The 23,924-nt window shown below is 35.8% G+C and overlaps 1 protein-coding gene across 1 annotated transcript in view; it reads right to left on the bottom strand.

Annotated features, from left to right (window-relative positions):
• Positions 1 to 23,598, bottom strand: part of Drp1 (dynamin related protein 1) — a 58,586-nt gene extending 34,988 nt beyond the window's left edge. The window contains exons 1-4 of the mRNA XM_081762147.1: positions 23,371 to 23,598; positions 9,803 to 9,947; positions 7,961 to 8,169; positions 307 to 517 (exon numbers count right to left, since the gene is read on the bottom strand). Coding sequence (XP_081618273.1) covers positions 307 to 517; positions 7,961 to 8,169; positions 9,803 to 9,947; positions 23,371 to 23,472 — 667 coding nt within the window. The 5' untranslated portion in view covers positions 23,473 to 23,598. The remainder of the gene's footprint in view (positions 1 to 306; positions 518 to 7,960; positions 8,170 to 9,802; positions 9,948 to 23,370) is intronic.
• Between the last annotated feature and the right edge of the window lie 326 nt (positions 23,599 to 23,924).

Below are 23,924 nucleotides of genomic sequence, written 5' to 3'. Positions count from 1 at the left end.
ATATATATATATATATATTTTAATAATAAACTTTCAGCTTTTACGTCCCACGGTTATGCTATATAGGATAAAGGAGACGGTGATGATGAGAATGAATAAAAATGGTGGAATGAATCAAATTGGAGGAAACTAGGAGAATCATAAGAAAACTCACGCATTCGGTGTTTGTACATCACAAAGCTCATTTGGCACGAGCTGAGATCCAACCAGGAACCCCATGCACCAAAGGAAAGTTAGTAATAAATAACGTGGTTTTATCGCTTTAATATTAACCATAATAGGACGAAAAAAAAAAAAAATACATACCTGCATCCATTAAATCTAATTTTGTCACTACTGCTAAAGTTCGTCTTCCATCTGGGTCTACCTCTTTTGCAAGTTTTAAACTTTCGCTTGTTGCCATGTCTGTATTAGCAGTGACAACAGCCAGAATTATCGAATTAGGATTACCGATATAATTTAGCACTAATTCTCGTATCTGGATTTCTATGTCCTCTGGCTGATCACCAACAGGAACCTACAATACACAATTATATAATATAATAAATATAATTTTCCCAAAGGCAAAATTAGCTGATAAAACTGCCAAACAATTAACGGCTCTACCCGACTTACATTTTTAGTTTCTTTGGTACGAACTGAAACATTGCATGTGATAGGGTGGACCATTTATCTTGATACGCCTAAGTAACTTTTTAAACTATTACGTATAAACAAAACGCTGAAATTTCGTACCATGCAAATATAGACAGGTGGACAACGTTTGCAAACTCTACAATACAATTAGATTAGCAGTGTTACCAACTCAATACAAAGCTCTACTTTTTTCAAATAGTACTACGCAGGGTGGATTGATTTAAATCAGTCTGATTTAAATCACGATTTAAATCAAGATTTAAATCACTTGATTTTTTTAATAAAAATCGTTGATTTAAATCGAATTCCTAAATAAATTAATTTAAAATGAAGATAAGTAAAATCCCGTTTCTGTTCTGTTATTTCGATTATGGAAGTTAATAATCATAATACAATGAGACTCAAATGTACAGTATAGTATGAAAACAAGTGTCATGCAGAGGATGATTAGGGAAAATCCCGTTTTGAACAGGTAACGGAGCAATCCTTCTTTCTTCTTTTCGCAACATTGGGTTTGGGTTTTAAAATCGTTAACTATTCCAACGGGGAAATCACCATTGACATTTAAGACGAAAATTCTTTTTTGTGCTTGTCTGTTTGTCCTCAGATAATAGGGCGTATTTAGAGGGGTCCTATCCCCTCTCCAATTTTTTTGTTAATTTTATAACTTTAGGCGAAATTTATGTATTTCATGCCGCAAGCTGGTTCTGAGTTTTTAAAAATAGGCCCCTGCCAAATATCAGTAACTTTTGTGAAAAAAAAAGTGTCTTTTTGATAAACGTTGCTGTACTTTTTCCTTAATGCTTGACGTTTTAAATTATATCACCTATTTTTAGGTGATATGGTAGAATCTTAATTATTCGATTAAAAAAGTACCAATAAGGCATTTTACTTCGTTTTCTGTAAGGCTGGAGGCATTTTAGAACACGTTACATATGCTTTCACGCAGGGTTGGCTGGTTTAAACCATGCAAAAAACGAAAAATGTTTGTAAAAGTGTAAGTTTTCGTAAAATCTTCAACACACACATTAGTGGGTTATCGCATGTCACTCCCGCATATTATTCCTATTATATTCAAATTTAAATTCCCCATTCATTACTCAAAGAAATTAGCCCTATACTACAAAAGCAACTTTTTTGTAAGGTTATGAATGTTTCTTTTGTGATTTTTTTAATAGTTTGTTATTATTGTTATGCAATTGCAATCAAAGGAAAATTCTAAATATTGTATCGTTTTAGTAATGTTTACTATTGATAATATACATCAAAATATCGTACTTTGGGGAAGGGGGTCATACAAATCCCCCGCGAGGCATTTACTGAAATCAGAAATATTTTTGGTATCTATTTATGTATAAATGGGTCAGAGCCAAAGTCGACTCAAATAATTCTTATTTTTATTCACTTTTCTTACTGATATGAAAATTACGTCGTTGTATTTCTTTAACTTGGACTAATCAAAGTTGTAGTGAACTAATTTGGACTAAATTAGTTCTGTACTCTGCAGTATTTTGAAACTGTCCATATGTAATTCTGTATAATGGTTTCAATTGTGCAACTGTTTATCTTTTTGTTCTTCTGAAATGACTCTTGACAATTAGACAATTATATTAAAAGTATGTAAAGATCAGTACAACGTATCAGGAGTCCTTCGTGAGTGAGTCGGCAGACGTATTGCATTTGTGGCCAATTAGTCCAGTTTTCAAGTTCAAATGGAGGACAATTTGTTTCGGATGTAAGAGACGAGAAACGGTTTGGACTCCGCTTTAAGCTTATGTGATCCGTTCCAGCACAACCCGGTTGTTGCATAATAACACCAAAGTGAAACAAACTTATTTTTGTTCATATGTGATATAAATGCATAGAGTAAATTATTTAATTAAAAAAAAACTGGTTTAAACCAAAAAAACAGGTTTAAACAAAAAAAACTGATTTTTTGTTTTTATTTTCAATAAAAACCATGGTTTTTGCCTACCCTGCAACGCCTTTCTGCGTTGAGGCATAGTGTGTGATGTGATAAATTTAAAAAGATATTTTTTGTTATGGGTATTATTATTATTATTTGGCGGGTTACATTTTGTATTCAGAAGACTGAAATTTTGCACACTCGTTCAGTGCACTCCTTAATAATTTTCAGATGTTTTCAGATCTCTACGTGGAAACAGCGGGGTCCAGAGGGGCAAAAATGTTTAAAAAAGGATATTTTTAACAAAAAATAGCTTTTTTCGTGATTTTCCCGTCTCAGATGAAGACATATGAATTGTACCGTTTGAAAGGCTGTTCTATTCTGAAGAAAATGATGTACATACTATGCTCCTAGGATAAATAGGGATGTCTCAGGAAACTGTTACCTGAGATCCTGTTTTATACGGGAATCTGGGGTATTTGGGGAATATTATTTTTCACGGGCTTACTTTTGCACCTACAAGATTGAAATTTTGCACATTTACTCAGTGCACCCGTCAGTATTTTTCAGATTTGTTTCAGATCTCTGTCTTAAAACAGGGGAAGGGGTCCACAGAGGTAAAATTTAAAAAAAAAAGACATTTTTAACAGAAAATTCCTTTTTTCGTGATTTACCCGCCCCAGATACATGATGGAGACATTTGAAGGGTACTGTTTGAAAATTTGTTTTATTCTGAAGAGAATAATGTACAAATCATGATCTTAGAATAAATAGGGATGTCTGAGGAAATTTTTATATTAAATCCGGGTCATCTGGGGCATTGTGGGAATGTTCTTAGCTCATTGTTAAATAGTTTCCTCACTCTTACTACTCAAAAGAGAAGCTTGAAATTTTGTACACACATTTAGTACACCCCTTAGCATTTCCCAGTTGATTTTGAGATCCGTGCTGTAACACAGAGGTATTTAGAGGGGACCAAATTTAAAAAAAAAGTTTTAAAAAATGCCGATTACTCTCAAAATTTCCCGCTTCAGGGACATGATAAGGAAATGTGAATGTTACCGTTTCAAAAGCTGTTCTGTTCTAAAGAGAGTGATGTATGTACCATGATCCCAGGATAAATAGGGATGTTGATGTAGCTGCTTGACTGAAAGTCTATAATTTACCTTTAAAAAGAGCCATAATTTAAAAGGGTTAAGAAACATTGTTTGGGATTGATATAGGTTAACGATTGGGGATAATTTAAAATTCAACCCCAATACTTTCACTTAAATGGCATAATTAGCATTTAATACTAATTCCTAACGCTTTATCTTCAATTCGCGACTTGTATTATACCAGGAGAAAGATTTGATTTAAATCAAAAAAATCGATTTAAATCAAAAAAATCAACAAAAATGATTTTTATTAAAAAAATCATGATTTTTTTCCACCCTGGTACTACGTCAATTTATTGCACAATGCATAACTACATGTAAAACAAAATCTTACAATACTACACTTAATATGCAGTGTTGCAAACTAAAGATGCTACAGTATCTTAAACATCAAAATACAACCAAATTTTGGAGGCTTCTACAACAATAATAACGCAACAGACACGGACGGATAGTGCACATCCAAAGTACCATAATGTTGAACACTACGATCATCATCTGAATAAAAACGAAATAGATGATAATAATAATAAGAAGAAGAAGAAGTATTTTGCCAGTATTGGCAGGTCACTTTCACAAACTGAGAAGCTTCCATACTCCATGGTCTTCAGCTAACTTCTTTATCTTTACTTATGATTTCCCTGATTTAAAACGTCTATCAATTGTTGCATCCCTTGCCCCTTCCTCTATTTCCTGCCACCATACCCTCTAGCACATCCGTTATGATACAGTTCCTATTCATACAATTTCCCAACAAGTTTCTTTTCCTCTTTTCAATAATATCTAAAATTGATCTTTTCTATCCCACCATTTCTGACATCCTCTCCTCAGTTTTCCGCTAGACTCACCTACTTCTCCACACCCACATTTCAGATTCTAGTCGTTTTTCATCACTTTTGCGTCCATGTTTCTGTCCCCACAAAGAAAAATACTCCACACGAAACATTTTATGACTTTTTTTCAACTCTTTATTCAAGGACCCACAAAATAGACTTTTTCCTCCTAAGAGTTCTTTTCTCCATTCCTATCCTATCCTTGGTTTTTATTTGACGTTCGCACTTCATATCACCACTAAAAATACTATCCGATATCGAAAACTAGTTACCTGTTCTATTTTCTTCCCCTTACTTCTATATTTGACATCAAACACTTCGTTTCTATAACCATGGCTTATATCTCTCTAACATTTATTTTGACCCTATACTGTTCACAGTCCTTCCTCAAGTTCTCTAACATCTTATTGATTTTCATTTCAGATTCAGCAAACAAGCACCATATCATCTGCAAACAGTATACACCTAATCATTTTACCTCCTACGAAATGCCGTCTTCACTTTATGTAGACTCTTTTACTCTATCTTTTATATACAGACATTAAACAATATCGGCGAGAGGCAGCATCCCTGTCGAACTCCCTTTCCAATTGCACTCTCCTCTGTAGTTTTCTCCCCTACTCTTACTTGTTAGTTCACTTATAAGTTTCTTATGAGTCTTCGATATTTCCATTCCAACCCAATCTTCATTAGAACTCCCAAAAGTCTTTTGTAGATATACCTCTTTCCCTTTTTGTATACACCTTTCACTAATTACCCTTAATAATCTAATTACATCTCTCGTGCCCTTCCTTCTCCTGAATCCAAACTGTTCTTCTCAACTTTTTTATTTGTTCTTCCACACAACCTTCTGTTCAGTATTTTTGATGCATGCTATATGAGATTAACAGTTCTACAATACTCACATCTCTCTCGGTTCGATTTCTTAGCTTTCGATATCATGATCGTGTTCAGGAAGTATTTTGCACATTCATATGTTTCATATATTTCATTGCAGAGTCGGAACAATTCTTCATTGACCTTGTCTCCCACACTCTTAATGAATTCGGTTAGTAAATTATGTATCCTAATTGCCTTTCCATTCCTAATCTCAGATATAGCTTTTCCTGGAGTACTTAACTTTCTATTTCAACATCTAGGCCACAAGGTCCATCTCTACTCTCAATTCAAATCCTCAACATGTTCCTTCCATTTTCCTAAGACTTCGCTTCTCTCGCTGACTACCTTCTCAATCTTATTTTCTACTGCCATCGTAGTACCTATTGTTTCCTCCGAAATCCCATAGATTTCACTTCTTGTACATTCAATCATATTTCCCAACTCTTTCTAATTATTCTATCATCGCATTCTCTTTTGTAAAACTTTTTCCTTGCTCTATCTGTTTCCCTTTGTAGTTCGATACTTATTTCCTGCACATCTTTCTGCTCTATTCTGTAATAACCTATTTCCACGCCTTCATTTTCTGCAACATTTGTTTTGTAGCCCATGGTTTCTTAACCATTTTTTGTTCGCGGTAACCTACATCATCATCTGCAACCCTATGGAAAGTTTAATATGTTTCCCCCGTCTGTTACTACCTGTGCCTATTCTTTCCTCGTTTCAGTATTTCCCTTCGAATCGACGAAATGATTTCTTCCTCGCTTTACAACTTTTCAGCATTAAACATCTTGTGGCCTACTTTTCTTCTGCCTACACTTTTCTGTTGAATATCCAATTCGGCCAGCACAAGGTTATGATCAAAGAAAATGCCAGCCCCGCAAACAGTTTTTGCATTCTTCAAGCTATTCCGATACCTGTCCTGAATTATAATATAGTCTATTTTATCTTCAGCCGTCTATTGAAGATTTCGATGTATACCTCCTCCTCTTGTGCTGACTAAATCATGTGTTCCCAATTACTAGTGAATTCTGTCTACAGAAATTGACTATTTCCTATCCCCTTTTGCTTCTTAAGCCTAAATGATATTTGCCTACGGCAATACCATTCTGTCCTTCTCCCACAACTGCATTGAAATCTCCCATTACAACTGAAATTAAAAATTTGACTTTTTCGAAGTACTTTATTTCGAAAAAATGTTTAAATAAGTATCGCATCCAATTAGGTGGGTGATCTCCAATAGACGTAAAGATCTTTATGCCGTTCTGGAGAAACGAAAAAATTGTTCAATTTGGTACATTGCTTAAAATGGCCTATTTGTGAGAACTCATTAAAAAGTTTTTTTTATTTATTTATTTTAATATTCAAGTATTTACTATAGTTACAGAATGATTTAAGATATTAATTTGCTGTAAACTGCATTATGATCTTCACATTTATTGAAAGCCATCTATGGTTTATTGAGTTGACCATGAGTAGTACAAAGATTGAGCATTGGAAGTAGCTGCAGCCAAGTGCCCTATCTAACTGGAAATGCGTAATGAGTAATGTTGTTGCGGTTGCAATCGAGATCCGCTATTTGAGCCTCACAAAGGGAAAAGGCATATTGTGTTAACATATTTACCCCAAAATTATCTAATTGGGAACGTATCCACAAAGAGTTACTGCCTTGCTCAGCACATATTTTTCAAAAAAACTAACGTTGTCTGTGGAACTACATCCCCTGATTAATATCTTCCTAAAAGTATTGCTTGTCTTACTTCCAATAGTTCTTAAAAATTCCCTTGTACTTAAATATTCCTTTTCATGAGAACTAACCGGTTTCTTATGTAGCTAGTTAATAATAATTAAAGAAACATTGCTTTTTTTTTTTTTTTTTTTTACTTCACTCCACTAATGATGTCAGAAAATATGTGTGCTGAAAAAGGCGTAATTTTTCGCTGAAACATTCAAATTTCATAATTTTGGGTGTTTTGGAGGCTAAGTACTTTTTTAATGAACACACCAACCTGCTTATATTCATGCCAAACTATTCTTACTGCGGCCACGGAATACAATTTACTCCATTCCAATAGAAGAAAGTTTAATTTTCGTCATGACACCACTACATATGTCAGATTCTTCATAATAAACAAACAATTTTTTCTAAACATACAAGTTGATCACATCACAAACAGTTATCGTAACCATAAAATATGTATTAAATGTTTGCAAACAAGGTACAGTTCTTCTTTAATTTCCAACAAACTATTATAATATGAACTTCAATAATAGTGAAATAATAATAATAATAACAGTAAATTTTAAATCAAACTTGTAGAAGATAATCAGAAAGTGCTGAAATCTTTGTTTCAGATCTCCACAAAAATGCAAAAGTAATTTAAACCTTAGTTTGTACTAAGTACTTCTATTTCACAATTTTCTGCTACAAAAATATAGCATCTTCGACATCCTTAATTTTATTATTATTACAAATAGCTAACTAAAAGCCTATAAATTTAATAGCAAAAATAAAACCATTCTTTAATATTTCCTATTGTTTTATCACATACCTTGGTGATTCCTGGTAGGTCTACTAATGTCAAGTTGACGACTTTAGTTGAATATATTTTAAGACTAATCGGGTCTGGACAAATCCCTTTGTTCCTACCAGCCATTCTATCAGTCTCACTTTCGATTTCTTTCCGTATTTCGTTAAAATCTGTAAAAACTTTATTTTTTGTGTGAAGGAATTTCCCCCACTCCTCCAAATCCAGAGTGCCTGTAACAAAAGTAACTGTGCTATTACTAAATTTCAGAATAAATGTAGTTATAACAAAGAATCTAAAAGAAAAAAAAAAAACACCTGAAATTTGTATTCTACAAGCATAAAAAACGAGAATTGAAAAAAAAATGTTTTTACATTGTTACACTTACAATGTCAAAACACTCAACATAGTAATGAGCTATATTATCCGAATTATTAAAACAAAATACGGAACTATATATCAGCATTTATTAGGTTGAAAAATAACAGAAATATATAACTTACGCCATAAGAATGTTATTATCATATTCACCTATGCTTGGTTCACGTAATCTGATGTACACCCGTTAACAGGATTGTATTCGCATCTCACACATATTCTTTTGTAAATCCATTCAATCAGCAAGACCAATAATACTTTTTAACGCAAAATCAGGTTCGATCATTGGTGGAGAACACCTCTTTCAGATTCTACATTGAATTATATATTCATGTCATATATAGTCTAGGTGCTCAAAAGAGACGTTAATACTTCAAACTAAACTTGAAAAATAATACTGAATATAGGAACAAAAGACATATATACGAAAAAAAGCAGCTGAAGATGGACCGATGTCTACAAAGAATTATAATGGTTATACTAGAGATATTTGCGTCATGTACAATTTAAAAAGCCGAAAGCTTCAGTTTCCGTTTCTCGTAACCACAAAAACCCACCGAAACGATTCCAACAACCAACATTCTCGCCAGCACAACCTACCTATCAATGTATCCTTCGAAGTTATCTTATGTCCGTAACTTCAGAAAATCTGCCATAAAAGAGGATTTCCTCTTTATTGTAGTTAACAAACTCGTTATATATATAAAATCACAATTTGTAACGCTCGTTTCAACCTAAGAATGTTCTCTTTTATCTTGTTATATTTTCATGTTCCTTAAAGGTATTGTTTAATCTTCACAGACTAAAAACAAACGAATAAATTGCTCTATCTGGTTTTCAGGTGATAAACGTCGTGTGTTTTAGGTATTTAACCGAAGATCATTTACCACGTGAAAATCAGAGAGAGTGATGTTGAGCTCTCGTTGTGGAAGCTTAAAACAACGAATAAAATGGCAGAAATTGATGTATTCCGAAAAACATGGCATAACAGACTGACAGTTTCATCGACTACACAATTACTCGGTCACAGATAAGGCCCACACTGAGTCTGGTGACATTCTACGCCAATATAGTAGCAGTACTGGATGGTAATTGTACACGAGGAAACCACACAGCCTATACACGAAATCGGGTAGGCAACCAATGTCTCTGGATAAATTAATGATGATAAATAAATAAATAAAAGATACGAAAGGTGACGAACCAATAAGCAAGGGGTCTACTCACAGGCACTAGCAACTTCCTAGCCTATACATACTTAATTTAACATACTCACACGTGTGAAATGTTAACTTCTATTCTTTCAGTTACTTACTCTGTCAGCATTCTGGTATACAAAAATACTGCTTACTTTCATTCCATTTACCAACGTATCCCTTTGTTTATTTGCTCCATAAATGTCATATCATATATGCATGGAAGATGTTTAGCTATCATAGGCAGGAAAGAAATTAAGAAATGAATCCTGTTCAATACTATCAGTATTACCTTCTTCTGCCGTACGGTGTTCTCTCTCATCCTTAGGACAATAAACTAACTGAAGTACAAGTGGCCTCCTGGTAACAATTCCCGTTCCTCGAGGCAAAAAGGAGCGGCCAACAAGACTTTCGATGACTGAACTCTTTCCTGAGCTCTGAAACATAATTATTCCAACATTGTATTAAGTTTCACACCAGAACTTGAATACTTCATAATTATATACAAATTATTTAACAGATAATTATATACAAATTATTTAACAGAAAAAGCAAAGTCCTAAGAACGAGCTCATGTAACCAGCAGCATAATTACATTTTATCTCCCCCCCCCCGCAAGATAATTCCCAAGGTTTCCATCAACACTTCCCTTGGTAGAATGACTGATCCATTAATAATGTGTTAAATGCATGCAATCATTAAACGCAGTGATGACGATCACTACACCGCTTCGAAGGAGGGTGATATTTAGATATGTTTCGTTGCTAGATATCATTTATAAGAAATCAATAAGAATTTTAATACCAACTTGGGGACCTCCCTCCAAGATCGACACCCATGGCCAAACGCCAAAATTAGTATCATGTGACAAAAATAATAACTAAGTAGTGAGTCCATGGGAACTATGCCGTAAGGGTTTGTGTCAACGCAACACACACACAAAAAAAAAATGTGTTTTAGTTTGTGAGATATGGTAGTTATAATTATTTTTTTGCATGTTTTGCGGTGCATTTCTCTGAGGGAAGAAAAAAACAAGAGCAGTTCATTTTTGAGGATTTTTCGCACGATTTTCTCAAAAACGACTCAGTCGATATTGTTCATACTTAATAAATAAATATTTCACTAATAACATGACAATATGGCATAGCTCACTTGTTCTCAAAAAAATGCACGAGGGATAGTTTATTCTTGGAGTTAGTTTTTGTCTTTTTTAACGATTTTTCTCAGAAACGACCCACTGATTTTCTTCATATTTCACAAATAAATATTTCATTAATATGTTGGCAATATTACATAACTTATTTGTTCTTAAAATCTATGAGGAGTATTTTATTGTTGGCGGGTGAGGGTTCTTTTTTCGGACGATTTTCTCAAAAACGACTCAGGCAATTTTGGACGTATTTTATAAATAAATATTTCATTATTCTTATAATGTTGCACAAATCACTTCCATGAGAATATCCATAGGGCGTACTTCACCCTCGGGGTGAAGATGTTTTTTCTTCTTTCTTAAAATTTTGCACAATACTATTCATGCGATTTTATTACTACTTTATAAACAATTATTTCATTAATAGCTCTAACATATGACAAAAGTTATTTCTTACGGAAAAATCTGCAAAGGGTACTTTACTTTTAGGAATGAGTTTTCTTCCTGTGAAGTCTTCAGAAAATGTCATAATTTTGTTCGTATTTCATAAGAAAATGTTCCATTAACAGCTGCAACCTTACATGATATAGTTTAAGGAAATTTAGCGAGAAAGTTTAGTACAGTGCTCTATATCTTTTATTTACACCACTATCAGAAATAAAATAAAATTAACGCATAGCTTGAGGAAACGAATTATTAGCCCTTCTTTATATTCATATTACCACTTCCAGTTGCGAATTTGTACACTCATGTCCAAAATTATCGTCGCATATCTATAACTGTCTTCTTGTAAGAATATAATTTGATAATGATTTTGCAGGGTACTTTTAATACTGATACTGTATGTATAATTGGGAAACATATATTTGTGGTAAATTTCATAGGAAAAGAATTATAAATACGAAAATTAGAATGAGTAAAACAAATTGTTGCTAAATGGACAAAAAAGTTTTATGTTCGTGTTATTGTTCTTATTTACTGTCCTTCTGACGTGAAATTTGCCACATACCTCTCTTTGCCGATTATACACATACTAACATTATAAGAAATACTGGACGAATTCGTTATTAAATTAAATTCCTACAACAATATATTTACAGACTTGCGACAATAATTTTGGACATGAGCGTACATCTGAAGTTTCTCTCCAAGATGATTTTTAATGGCAGAACCATCACTGATCAATTAATCTCGTAAGTTTGATTTCAATATACTTTCGAAGTCTACTAGAAATCATGAACGAGTTGTACGTACGTCACAATCATTCACACATTGTTCATCACTCTCCAGATGAGGGTGTTTACACAATTCCTGTATCAGAATATTATCATCTCCAAATCTTAAAAAATATTTTCTGAAAGGAAAGGAAATAAAATGAAATCTTTCGGTTTAACATCCGACGATTATGCTCTTTAGGTTAAGGGAGACTATGATTAAGGCAAGTGAATAATGATAGAGAAATTGATGGAATGAACGTGTGAGAGGAAACGGGAATAGCCCGAGAAAACCCAGACACGATGTTGTCCACCACAAACTTTCTTAGCCGGAGATCGAACCAGGTATATCACACACCAGAGGTAAGCACTTTACCACTGAGCCACTGTGGGCCCCCTGTAGGCTAAAGGAGGCAGATGATAAACGCAAGTGAGTGGTTAAGGAAGAAGTGGTTGAATAAGGGGATGCAGAAGGAATCAAAGGAGCACAAGTACAATATTGTCCGCGCAACCTCGTTTGAAATCGGACTGGAGACACCTTGCAAAGAGGTGAGCATTCATTAAGAAACTCAATACCAAGTTTGTTATGTACTACAATAGTATCACAGCCTATTCCTGTCTTCATGCTTGTGTTTTATGTGTATATTACCGGTACTTGATTTTCTAAGATATGTCTTGCTTTTTATGTTATTTACACCAGTCTTAAATGGCTAAACAAGGTTAACCTGAAATTTAACACTAAACATATTAACACTATCCATGGCTTTGGATTGGATACTGTAACAAAATAAATACTGGCCAAAGATTAAAAACACACTGTATTTTAAAACTATCATGTGTTACAGTTTCGGATAGATATCCGAAACACCAGCACATAATAGTTTTAAAATACAGTGTGTTTTTAAGCTTTGGCCAGTATTTCTTTATTTACTACACATATTCTACCGTATATAATTCACTAATGTGTAAAAGAAATGAGTAAAATGAAAACTCGCATTCAACTTTTCACAAATATAAGTAAATAGTAAATTTCAAAAAACCTACTGACCCAAAAATACTTTGTGACTTATTTCAAACTCCCCCCATAAGTCATGAAGGAACATCCCCATATGAATGATTGCACACATGGAACATCTGCAATTGGCCTAACCATAATCCACATCAACGTCTTCATCACTCTGAACATATTACTGTGTAGCAAACACAGATGTGAGTTATAACGTTAATGAAACTTTTCCCAGACATGAAATTTTTCAACGTAACAATTGTCTTGCTCGACCCCGTGATCTTTCAGTGTGCAACTATTCCCTTTCCAGCAACCTTAAAGGGAAAGTTTTCGTACACATGCAGCATTCGAAGGAAGAACTAAACGCTGCTACTCGGCAGACCCTAGGAAATGATACAACCCGTAATGCAGAATTTTCATGATAGGCTCTAGCGTGTAAGCGAATGGGAAACACTTTGATTACATTATTTTCAAAGCTAAATGGCACTTTCCTATGTATATAAAAACGGTAAACATACATGGTGTGATTGAAAAGTACCGGAACTTTTCCCGCCGCCCGGCTCCCTGGCGTTCGAAAAATGTGAGGGGTGGGGGAAAATGTGCGCGGGACCTTCCTCTTTCAAGCGGAACTTGGCCCAGTGCGCTGCGAGCAGCGGTTGAGAAAGCATCGCTGTCCGCGCGAACGTCGTTTTGGTCGTCGGTCACGTTTTTTGAGCGCCGAAAATGGAGTCAAAGATTGACCAACGCTACGCCATCAAGTTTTGTGTCAAACTAAAAAAGACGCTCACCGAGACCCAGGACCTGCTCAAGGAAGCCTTTGGGGAAGATGTGATGTCCCGTACTCGGATCTTTGAGTAGCACAAGGTCTTCAGGGAAGGCCGGCAGGACGCCGATGACGAACCACGCTCTGGGAGGCCGTCGACGTCGAAGACCGATGAAAACGTCGACCGAGTTCGCGAATACCTGAACGTGGACCGTGCAAAAAATTGTGACTGAAGAATTGAACATGCGGAAGGTGTGCGCCAAACTGGTCCCCAAGGTATTGACCGAGGAGCAAAAAGAACTGCGAGTGAAAATGAGTCGTGAAGTGCTGGATTGTGTGGAAGCCGACGAAGAGTTATTAGACAGTGTGATCAGTGGTGATGAAACATGGTGCTACGAGTACAACCCCTCGGTGAACTTGATGGCGTGGCGTTGGTCAATCTTTGACTCCATTTTCGGCGCTCAAAAAACGTGACCGACGACCAAAACAACGTTCGCGCGGACAGCGATGCTTTCTCAACCGCTGCTCACAGCGCACTGGGCCAAGTTCCGCTTGAAAGAGGAAGGTCCCGCGCACATTTTCCCCCACCCCTCACATTTTTCGAACGCCAGGGAGCCGCGCGGCGGGAAAAGTTCCGGTACTTTTCAATCACACCCTGTAGTATCGTACATTTTTAAAATAAAGACCACGATCTTGCAGAACTTGTATGTTTAATGGAAATGTTAAAAACATCAGGTCAGGTGTTCATGCCGGCATCTCTATATATAAAAGAGCTTCACAAGTTTAAAATAAAGACTAGCGTCTAAGATTATAGTTGCTTTACAACTAATCAATGACTCCTGTGGGGAAACTCTTTAATAAAAATCATAAAAAATGAAATTTTAATATTATTGCAATTTTAAAACTTAAATCCAACTGAGGCACTTTCTTTTTCAACCTAAATCAGACATTAAATGTCATTGGCAACAGGAAATTATTCTATTCCATATACATATTCTATAGACTTCCCTGGCCTTTTCTATTTCTTCAAAAATCAGGGTAAAATGCTGTAGAAACGTAATTGAACTGCTATATGTTACAGCTAGTAAAAGGCAGACCATATAGAAATTATCCACCTTTTATATCAAACACAATAATAAGGTATTATGTGAAAACAAAATGCTTGAAAGTGTAAACAGAGTAACTATAGCAATACAGGCAATGAGCAAATATTTTTGAAATTAGAAACATGAAATAATATAATCAGAAAAAAAAGATAAACTTAAGATGTAACTTCTAGGAAAAGCAACATGTGTTTAAAAATGGACCTATCGCAATTTGAATATCATGGCTTCGTTTTTAGTAAATGCAAGCCAGTTCCAGGTTCCACTTGTATTGCTGGCGACAGAACACTCTCCAATAGCTTAACAAACAATAAATATACATAACACACCTAAGTGGCTATCTTTCAATTTAAAATTAGATTTAATCCATTTCAATACTTATAGCCTGAAAAACGTGATACAGTCATCTTTCTAAATCAGAGATTTCGACAGAACTACCACGCAATCGAAAGCTTACTGAAGTTTACGACGGTTTGAAAATCATAAGATGGGGAAACTTCGCGTGTATACCTGTTCACTACAGTCTCCTCTTCCAACAGCAGTTATGCTCGATGTGGTGGTCTGAGCCTTCATTATTGTTCTGCAACGTAATTTATATTGTAGCAATGCGGAAAGAAGGTAGGGAATGGAACTGCAGACTATAGTGCTTGACTATCTTTCCATAGGCCCGTTAGTATGGTGGGAAGTCATCATGCGAGTCCTTGTTTCAGCAAGCCAAAGACACAGAACTTCAATAGAGAGGCATCTGGGAATTTCACAAATATCACAAACAGACCAGTCTTGGTCTTCATTTATCGACACTATCCCATTGAACTCCGAGCAATGTGACAGGAATGCTTTGTATATGTGGATCCAAGGCATCTAAGTATCATTGCCATACAATTCCGGGATGCGAGCGGTGTATAAGGGTTCTATAACTTCCGCCTGGAGTTTATCTTGACCTTCGAACGGGCAGGATAGATTGGCAACTGCCCACTACCATGAAGCCGTCTGCAAAGGTGTCCCAACATTCCCAGACGAACTGAGAACGGCATTTTGCTTCAGAGGGCGTAAGAAATGGCCCTGGGTTTATCGGAATCATCGAGGTAGACCCACGCTTTATCGAGAATGACAACATGTTACCATTTGTCACATTGCAAGATACTGTTCGTATAGTTTCCGTGACTCTCTCTGCAACATGCTTTGGTGCTTGCTCATCACTCATCGCCGCCTGGCGTTTGTTCAGGCCTAAACCTTGCATGATCACATGACTAACTGTACTCTGTGATACATTGGATGTTTTAACAAGATGGTGACGAGTAATGGGTTCCCTACAAATAGCTGTACAGAAGATCCACAACAAGTGGCTTCCTAGCGGGACATGCACGTCGTCGTGTACATTTTTTGATAATTGGGGCCACTGTTTTTACAGCGATGGATATTCTTTCCACTATATGCCCACTATCATTGCCATCCCTTGCATTACATATTTAGCAGTCACTATGCGTTTTTACTTTGGATCGTAAAAGTATACATGTACCCTCTCCGAAACTTTAATCGACATATCTGCAACTTGTACCAACAACTTCTATGCAACATTAAACTTGCCTCACAACTACGGGACTCGACAGCCACGGAAATATATTACCTTCATTCACTATGTGTCGGTGAGCAACTGAAAAAACTTATCCAACTAAAGTGAATCAACCTCTCATATATATATATATATATACAAAAGGTTGTATTAGAAGTGATGCACACAGACTTCAACAATAATACCATAATTTTGAAAAGTTTGCGACTTAAATGAAACATGACTAATATTACCACAATCAATAACAATATTCCATGAAATACAGATCTACTTAAAGCATTCATAATCCTATAATATTCGTATCGTGTATTTCGGATCTGTGTCTGCTATCAATGGGAGATTAGAACGTTGTGCGGAGTGTTTCGCGAATCTAGTTACTTTTACCAGTAATTCTGTTTTCACTATAGTGTGTAAATGTAAGCTGCTCGTTTCGTGCCCACCTTATTTTATACAATGTAAGTTACTCTTGTTCAAACAGTTAAATGGTACCTACAAAAAAAGAAAAGTAAAATTCAACCATGCTGTCGACTAATTTTTGAATCCATGTACGTGTGAGATTTTATGTAAACTTTACATGGACTATAATTTTCTCTAAACACATATATTATTTTGTCTTTACGAAAACAAAATTAATTTTGACAATGTACTATTCACGTAATTAGTTGAAACATCATTTCATACCCTTCCCGTTGATGAACAGCAGATCCGCATCCGAAATACAGCAAACTGTCTTATAATCGTGTGGTTTCGAGCATAAGCAGGCAAGTATGTCGTATAATAATGTTCGTCTGCGCATTGTATCAACATTAAGAACGAAGACGATGACAAATTCACGTGCAAAGCTAACAATACTGCGCACGTGGATCTGCACAACACAAGAGGAAACACCGACAGAATTTCAATAAACGAAATTTTCAGTTTAACGTCCCATTGTATTGCCGTATGGGCTAAAAATCGAATGAAATGTACGTGAATGATGTTATAAGAGTTACTAGAATAAGGATGTAACAAAACAGAAGAATTCGAGAGAACCGTCAGACACGGATGTTTCTTCACCACAAACTCACATTGCTTACGATCAAACAGGGCTACTCGCCCAGATCTGAGCATTCCAGACAACATTTCATGAACTATAGCTGACATCCGAAACAAACTTATTCATCGTACTACGTGAAGAAATATCTTAGTCGTGATATTGCTCCCAGTCAGGCAATGATAGGAATTAAAATCTATCCCCAACTGCACGAAAGGAGTACAAACTTTTAGAATCCAAATAAATATACAGCATCGCAAACCATAATATTAAGAACTGTTGTGGCACAACGAACCTCTGTCACTGATTTTAGATTTTTAAAAGTGCTGCCTATAAAGGACAAAGATATTTATACATCATGTTAATCGGACTGTGGGTTATTACGTACATTTGTTTCGCCTTAGTGTTCTTATGCAACAATGGGGTTATGCTGCAAGAAGTCACATAAGGTTAAAGCGGAATCCAAACCGCTTCTCAGCTTACATTCGAGAGAAATTGTGCTCCATTTGACTCCACAGCAGAACTAATTGGCCACAGATACGATGAGTCCACCAACTCACTCACGAAGCACTCTTGATAAAAAAAAAAATACGTTGTACTGATCTTTACATACTTGTAATATAATCGTCAAGAGTCACGCCACAAGGACAAAAAGATAAACAGTTGCACAAGTGAAACAATTATATATAAATAGTGAAACTCCCACCTTAGTCATTGGGAAAACCCCGTTATTGCTTGGTATGTAAAATTTTAAAGTCATCGTATCATAATCAATACGTTAAAAATGAAAGACTAAATTACAAATTTAGTGTACAAAATAAGTTTCCAAACACTGTAATATTTGTCCGAGGTATCATGATTAATACGCTATTCTTTTCCAACTGAAACGAGTTTGTAAATGGTACCACAAGCATGTGTTCATAATGTGCGAAAAAAGGGACATTTGTGATAAGTATGGCAATTACCCACCAAAAAGTTATTTTGGGGATTCTGGCGCTCCCCGGAGTAGTCCCGGCTTTAAGTATGCATATATAACCTACCTTGGAAAATACTACAGCCTATACGTAATGTGTATGCCACTTTTCGTTGCAATATCTTGAATAGTTACGGAAGAAATATATTTCTTAATCTCGTTTAACAATGCAAATGAGATACTATCGGAGAACCGAACTCAGTAATACCACCCTTATTCTTCTAACATACCACACATAACACTCAAATTACACCACTCAATTACCATTCGCTAATAAAAAAGCAACAAAACTTACATAAATAGCAGGCAAAACAACAAACACTTCCCTTGTTTGCCTCAAAACTAAATCACATAAAATTTTCTGAGGGTAAGCAAGGGAATGCGGAGCAGGGGAAAAATACTGTAACGTTCATTTCTTAATATATGCGCAGGAACTAAAAATCTAAAGTACCGACAAACAACATTGATGAACTTTCTTTTCCTTCCACTTTTGCGAAGCAAAAACAGAAAAATGTCTACGCTATCCCAGAACACGTGGCTTCGTTTCAAACGGAAACTTCAAGGTTATCGTCGAAAGAAACAAAAAGAGCTGAAAATACGTTTTGTTAACGTTATACGATCTAGATATTAGAAAAAAAAATCACTTTAAAACAAGCACATAGGTTCTAGGGGATGATAATTCGGGACACAGCGTTAGTATCAAATGGGTTAATAAAGCTGCTTTCTTTCATCTCTGGCTCTTGACTTGAAGTACTGATATTGTCTGGTACGTTTTGAGGAAAGTTACAGAGATTTTCAGTTAAGACGGCTAGCAATGCAGTCCTGAGTGTAATAGGGGCTCTTATTCCTATTCTATATAATTGCCACCTCTTTTGTTATTCCACAAAATTGTCTACTCCCTCCTTTCTAGAAACCGAAATATAAGCAAGTGCAAAGTGTGTCCTACAAAACGCAGATTTGTCTTCACAGATTTTCTTTCCGCAACAAAGGAATTCTATATTTTCACTGCAATAGAACATGAATGCTAAAGTGGTATTTTAAGTAGGAATGGGACTTTAAATGTACATACACAAATTAATATTGACTGATTTTTAGTTTAACGTCCCTTTCAGCAGCGAGACTATATGAGACAGGACCTACTAACGTGGAATCCGAACCAAATGAGCTCCCGCCGGGACCCGGGTCTTCACGCCAAAGACGCGTACGCTAACCGCTACACAAATTAATAAAACCCAATTTTGTCCAATACAACCTAATAAAACCCACTGGCCTGTTATTACTAATTTTTCTTTTTATCAAAATTCTGTGATTTTTACAACCTTGCAATATTACAACACCCACCACGAATAAACATTAAAGGCAAAACCACGTGCTAACCGTTCCCTGTGGTCCGAGTTGCTCCCACAACACAGACAACACATTATACACATCATACAACCACCGATCTCAATGCTTAAAATCATGGATCGTCACACAAGTGTGATAACACCACCCACTCAGTCCCAACCAAGGCAAAACACACTATCTCAAAGTTCGTGTTAACTTCATATAAAAAATTATCTTTGGAGTGAAGGAAATGATACAAATCAATGATTGATTGATTGATTTTGAGTTTAACGTCCCGTTCAGCAGCGAGGCTATATGAGACGTGGACCTACTGATTAACGTGGAATCCGAGCCACCTGAGCTCCCACCGGGAATCGAACCCGGGTCTCCCACGCCAAAGGCGCGTACGCTAACCGCTTAGCCACGGAGGAGCTCTCCAAATCAATGAATAAATACAGAAGTAACATTTATATTGAGTTTCTTTCAAGAAGAACAAGTTGAAAAAGGCAAATTAGTAAAAAGTTACTCCCGCGAAGTGTGTATTTACTGAACAACAAAACACTCCCACAAAACAAGAGCAGCAAGTAGTTTACACATTGAGGGAGCAAGCTTCTTTAACATAAACAAATAATAATATTACTATTATAATGAACAACTGACCATGTCTAACAATTTAAAAATAACAACGTAACACATCAAGTCACCGAACTACTTTCATAACAATCTGCCTCAAAATACAAACTATACCCGCAGAGCTAATCCAAGACAAGAAACCTTTATTCCGCCATAAGAAATGCTCAAAAACAATCGTTTCCACTTGACCTTCGGTATCCTAACTCGCTGTTTCACTTACTTGCTACCGATCGCTATCAGTTTTCCCGGCAAGTTTTTACTTTAGTCATTCCATTCAATGAACTGATTCTTAAGGTACTGGTTCCTCGGAGCAGTTCGTTAAATATCACCCGGAACAGGACCTCTGGAATAGGATCTGCTCGAAATCATCGTGTAATGCCCCTACAAACTATATTAAACATAACATGTTTCAAATGCTGATAAATTTAGAACCATGCCAAATTTCTATCGTAACAGAGTTTTAAATTTATTAAAACTTTGAAATATGCAATGTCTACAGCAATAACCACCATTTCCCGAATGTTAGAAAGAGTACACAATACACAACAGGAAAATAGAAGCAAATTATCAAGGCACGAAAGTCAAAGTAGAAAACACTGCAAATGACATGAAAAATCGAATTCACATTAAACTACAGGCATGACAAAACAAGCTCCCTAACTTTCGAATAATTAAATACTAGAATTCATTTATACATGCATAATTCTGGGGATTGCCAGCATCTATGGTCATAAGCCTGTCACATACGGATAACGTTCCTAAACGACCACATTATACGGGGAAGTGGAAGGAAGGAATCGACTTGAGACTTGTATGTTAGGTACCATCCCAGCATTTGCGTGGTGTAAATGAGAAAAACGAAGGAAAAACCTCACTTATGATGGTTTGCCTGTAAGAGCTGTTACACCTTTTCAATCGAATGTCCGCACTGAAAATCAAACACGGGACCGCTCACACCAAAGAGAATATAAAATACGAATACCTCATAAAATTATAAACTTGAAGGGCGATGAGCCCCTTATCTTAAAATGAAGAAAAAATGTAATCAAAAAAAGAATAAAATAAAAACCTAAAAACGCAATTTGATCAGTTCAGTATCATAAAGCACTGAATGAACACTGGTAAATAATGTTTCCGTACTTTTTTACACCAGAAACTAATATATATTGAATAATTTCTCGCACCTGCAATCTAGGTTTATTGGTGAAGTTTCCATTCCTAACGGATAATTGCCTTAAACATGGTAAACAATTCCGATTATAGAAAATATAAGGGTTAACTTTACAATGCCCGCTCCAGCTGGTATACCCACTCAGAAACAAGAAACTACACTCTCTTCATTTTAGGAAAATGGGTGAAAAGTTACCTAACCTTAAGCTAACCCTACCCAATTATACCGGTACCCTTTTAAAGCGGTCCTACTTATCAATGCACAGCTGAAGTGTGGATTATAAAGTTTACCCAAATATAATTTATTTTAACGTGATCACGTCACTGTGAATAGCTTACACACAATGCTACTTGCGTTAAATTGTAATAAAATGACACTATATATATATATATATATATATATATATATATAAAACAATTTACTTAATTGTCACACACTTACTTTCAGAATCTACATAAAATCTAAAGCAAATTTGTCTCATTAGACACTTGCAGCCAGGGATATACAGCATCACAAATAGCAACACCCCAATTTGCGCGAAGATGAACACAACGAGACTACACAAATCTCGCCGAAACCAAATCAATTGAATCGAATGAAATGACTGAAGCAAACATTTGCTTGTTTCTCTTGCTCCAACACTAGACCTGATTATAATATAAAATTCTCCCTGTGGAAGCATTTCTACTAAAAATGGAGGGTTAAGTGTTGTACAGTAGATCCAGGAATATGAAACCTAACCTAACTAACCAAACCCGTTTTATCATCTTGAATCTACTCTGCGATATATGATATTCAAGGCTGCAACCAGACGTTATCATTGAAAAATTATAATTCTTTTACGATTTGCGAAGAAATACAACGCCCAGGTGTATACAATAAAAGCTGCTGTGCAAAAATACAAACCAACATGTGCTAGGTGAGCACTGAAAAGCACGAATGCTGTGTGTCTGAATAGTACGAAGCTGGTATGACTCGCATAGCGCAGGGGTGCGCCCAAAGGGAAAACACGTGTCAGCGACGGTGGGTACAAGCGTAGGTGAGGGTAATGGAAACACATGGGTTTTCGCAATAACACCAACTCCAATAGCGCATGTAATGGTTTCACACTACTACCGCTACACTTCTAACTATGAAATACAGCTTTTGTACAATGCAGAAATACTCCCCCAGCGGAAAATAATAGTCCCAATAAAGTAATCTTTCATATACATTCACTTATTTTAACCGTCGTAAACCACTTATAAGATCTGATATTAGTAACCCTACACATGTAAATCTAAAACACAGCTGTATTACTTAGTATTTCATTCTGCGGCCTGCATAAATCTGTTCCTTATAAGCACGTCTTTGCATGTAGAGTATCGAATTTTGCAAAACGTGGTGTGCCTGAACTTGACCAGCACCAAAATAGCAAGTACAATGTTATGAATAATTAAGAGAAAACAAGTATGCAAAATTACATGAAAACGCCAACATAATTAACCTACCCAAACACAATAGATCCAGCGTGTGTAAACAAAATCTTTCAACGTTAAACCCTATTCGTAGCCAATACCTATCTCATCGTCTCTACGTATTTAGTAATTTGCGTATGTGTATGCATATAAACTCGATAATTAATCACTACTTTCATGTAAGTAGGAGATTACTTTTTCAAATAACATTACACTTGCAGACGTTTGTTTCTGTATGTATCTCGACGTGCATAAAGGGCACTGCAATGTCAGTAACGTGTTCTACTAACTTAGTGTATCATAATAATTTTCTCGCTAGCAAATTAATTACTTTAAAAGTAAGACACTTTAAATTCCTACTCGAAAAACGCAAAAAATACAAAACTTAGTCATTAACAGATGAATAACATTAAATATATCAACAGATACACATTCGAAACTTTTCTGGAAACACAAACCTGTGTTCCTACAACAATAATTTGAGGGAGTTGAATTGCATCAGCTCCTACAGTATTGAATACATCCTGTAATTTATTAATAACAGGAATCAATGCCTCCATGTTTGAAAGAATTTTATCCTCGAAGTTTCACACACAACAAAAATCTACCATCAGCACAAATTATGTTCTATTGCCATCTACATCCACAGTTCACAAACCAATGTGCACAGATCACAAACATTAATGGTGTTCGTTTTCTTTTCAGAAATCACTACCGGTCACAATATAGGTGCCTCGAACACATTTTGATTAAGGCTACAACTGAAACCTGGTCTTTCGTTTACCTTAAAGCGGGATCAATAAAATAAGAGCTAAAAGGCCTCATGCTAAGTTGTTTAGAGGTATGATTAGAATCATACTAAAGGCCTGTCTACTGCAGGAAATATATGTTAGTCGAACTCTTTAGAATGACTCTAATCAGGTGTCAGAACGCATCTGCACAGGAACAAATTGTCAACGTGCAACGCAGTGGAAGTTTTAGCGGGTAGCCACGAGCCTACCCAAAAATTTTG

The sequence above is a fragment of the Thermobia domestica genome, chromosome 6 (genome assembly GCF_964235325.1).
Source record: "Thermobia domestica chromosome 6, izTheDome1.hap1.1, whole genome shotgun sequence".
In the NCBI taxonomy this organism is placed as follows: domain Eukaryota; kingdom Metazoa; phylum Arthropoda; class Insecta; order Zygentoma; family Lepismatidae; genus Thermobia; species Thermobia domestica.
Note: the sequence above shows the minus strand (reverse complement) of the source record. Positions and strands in the feature narration are given on the sequence as shown.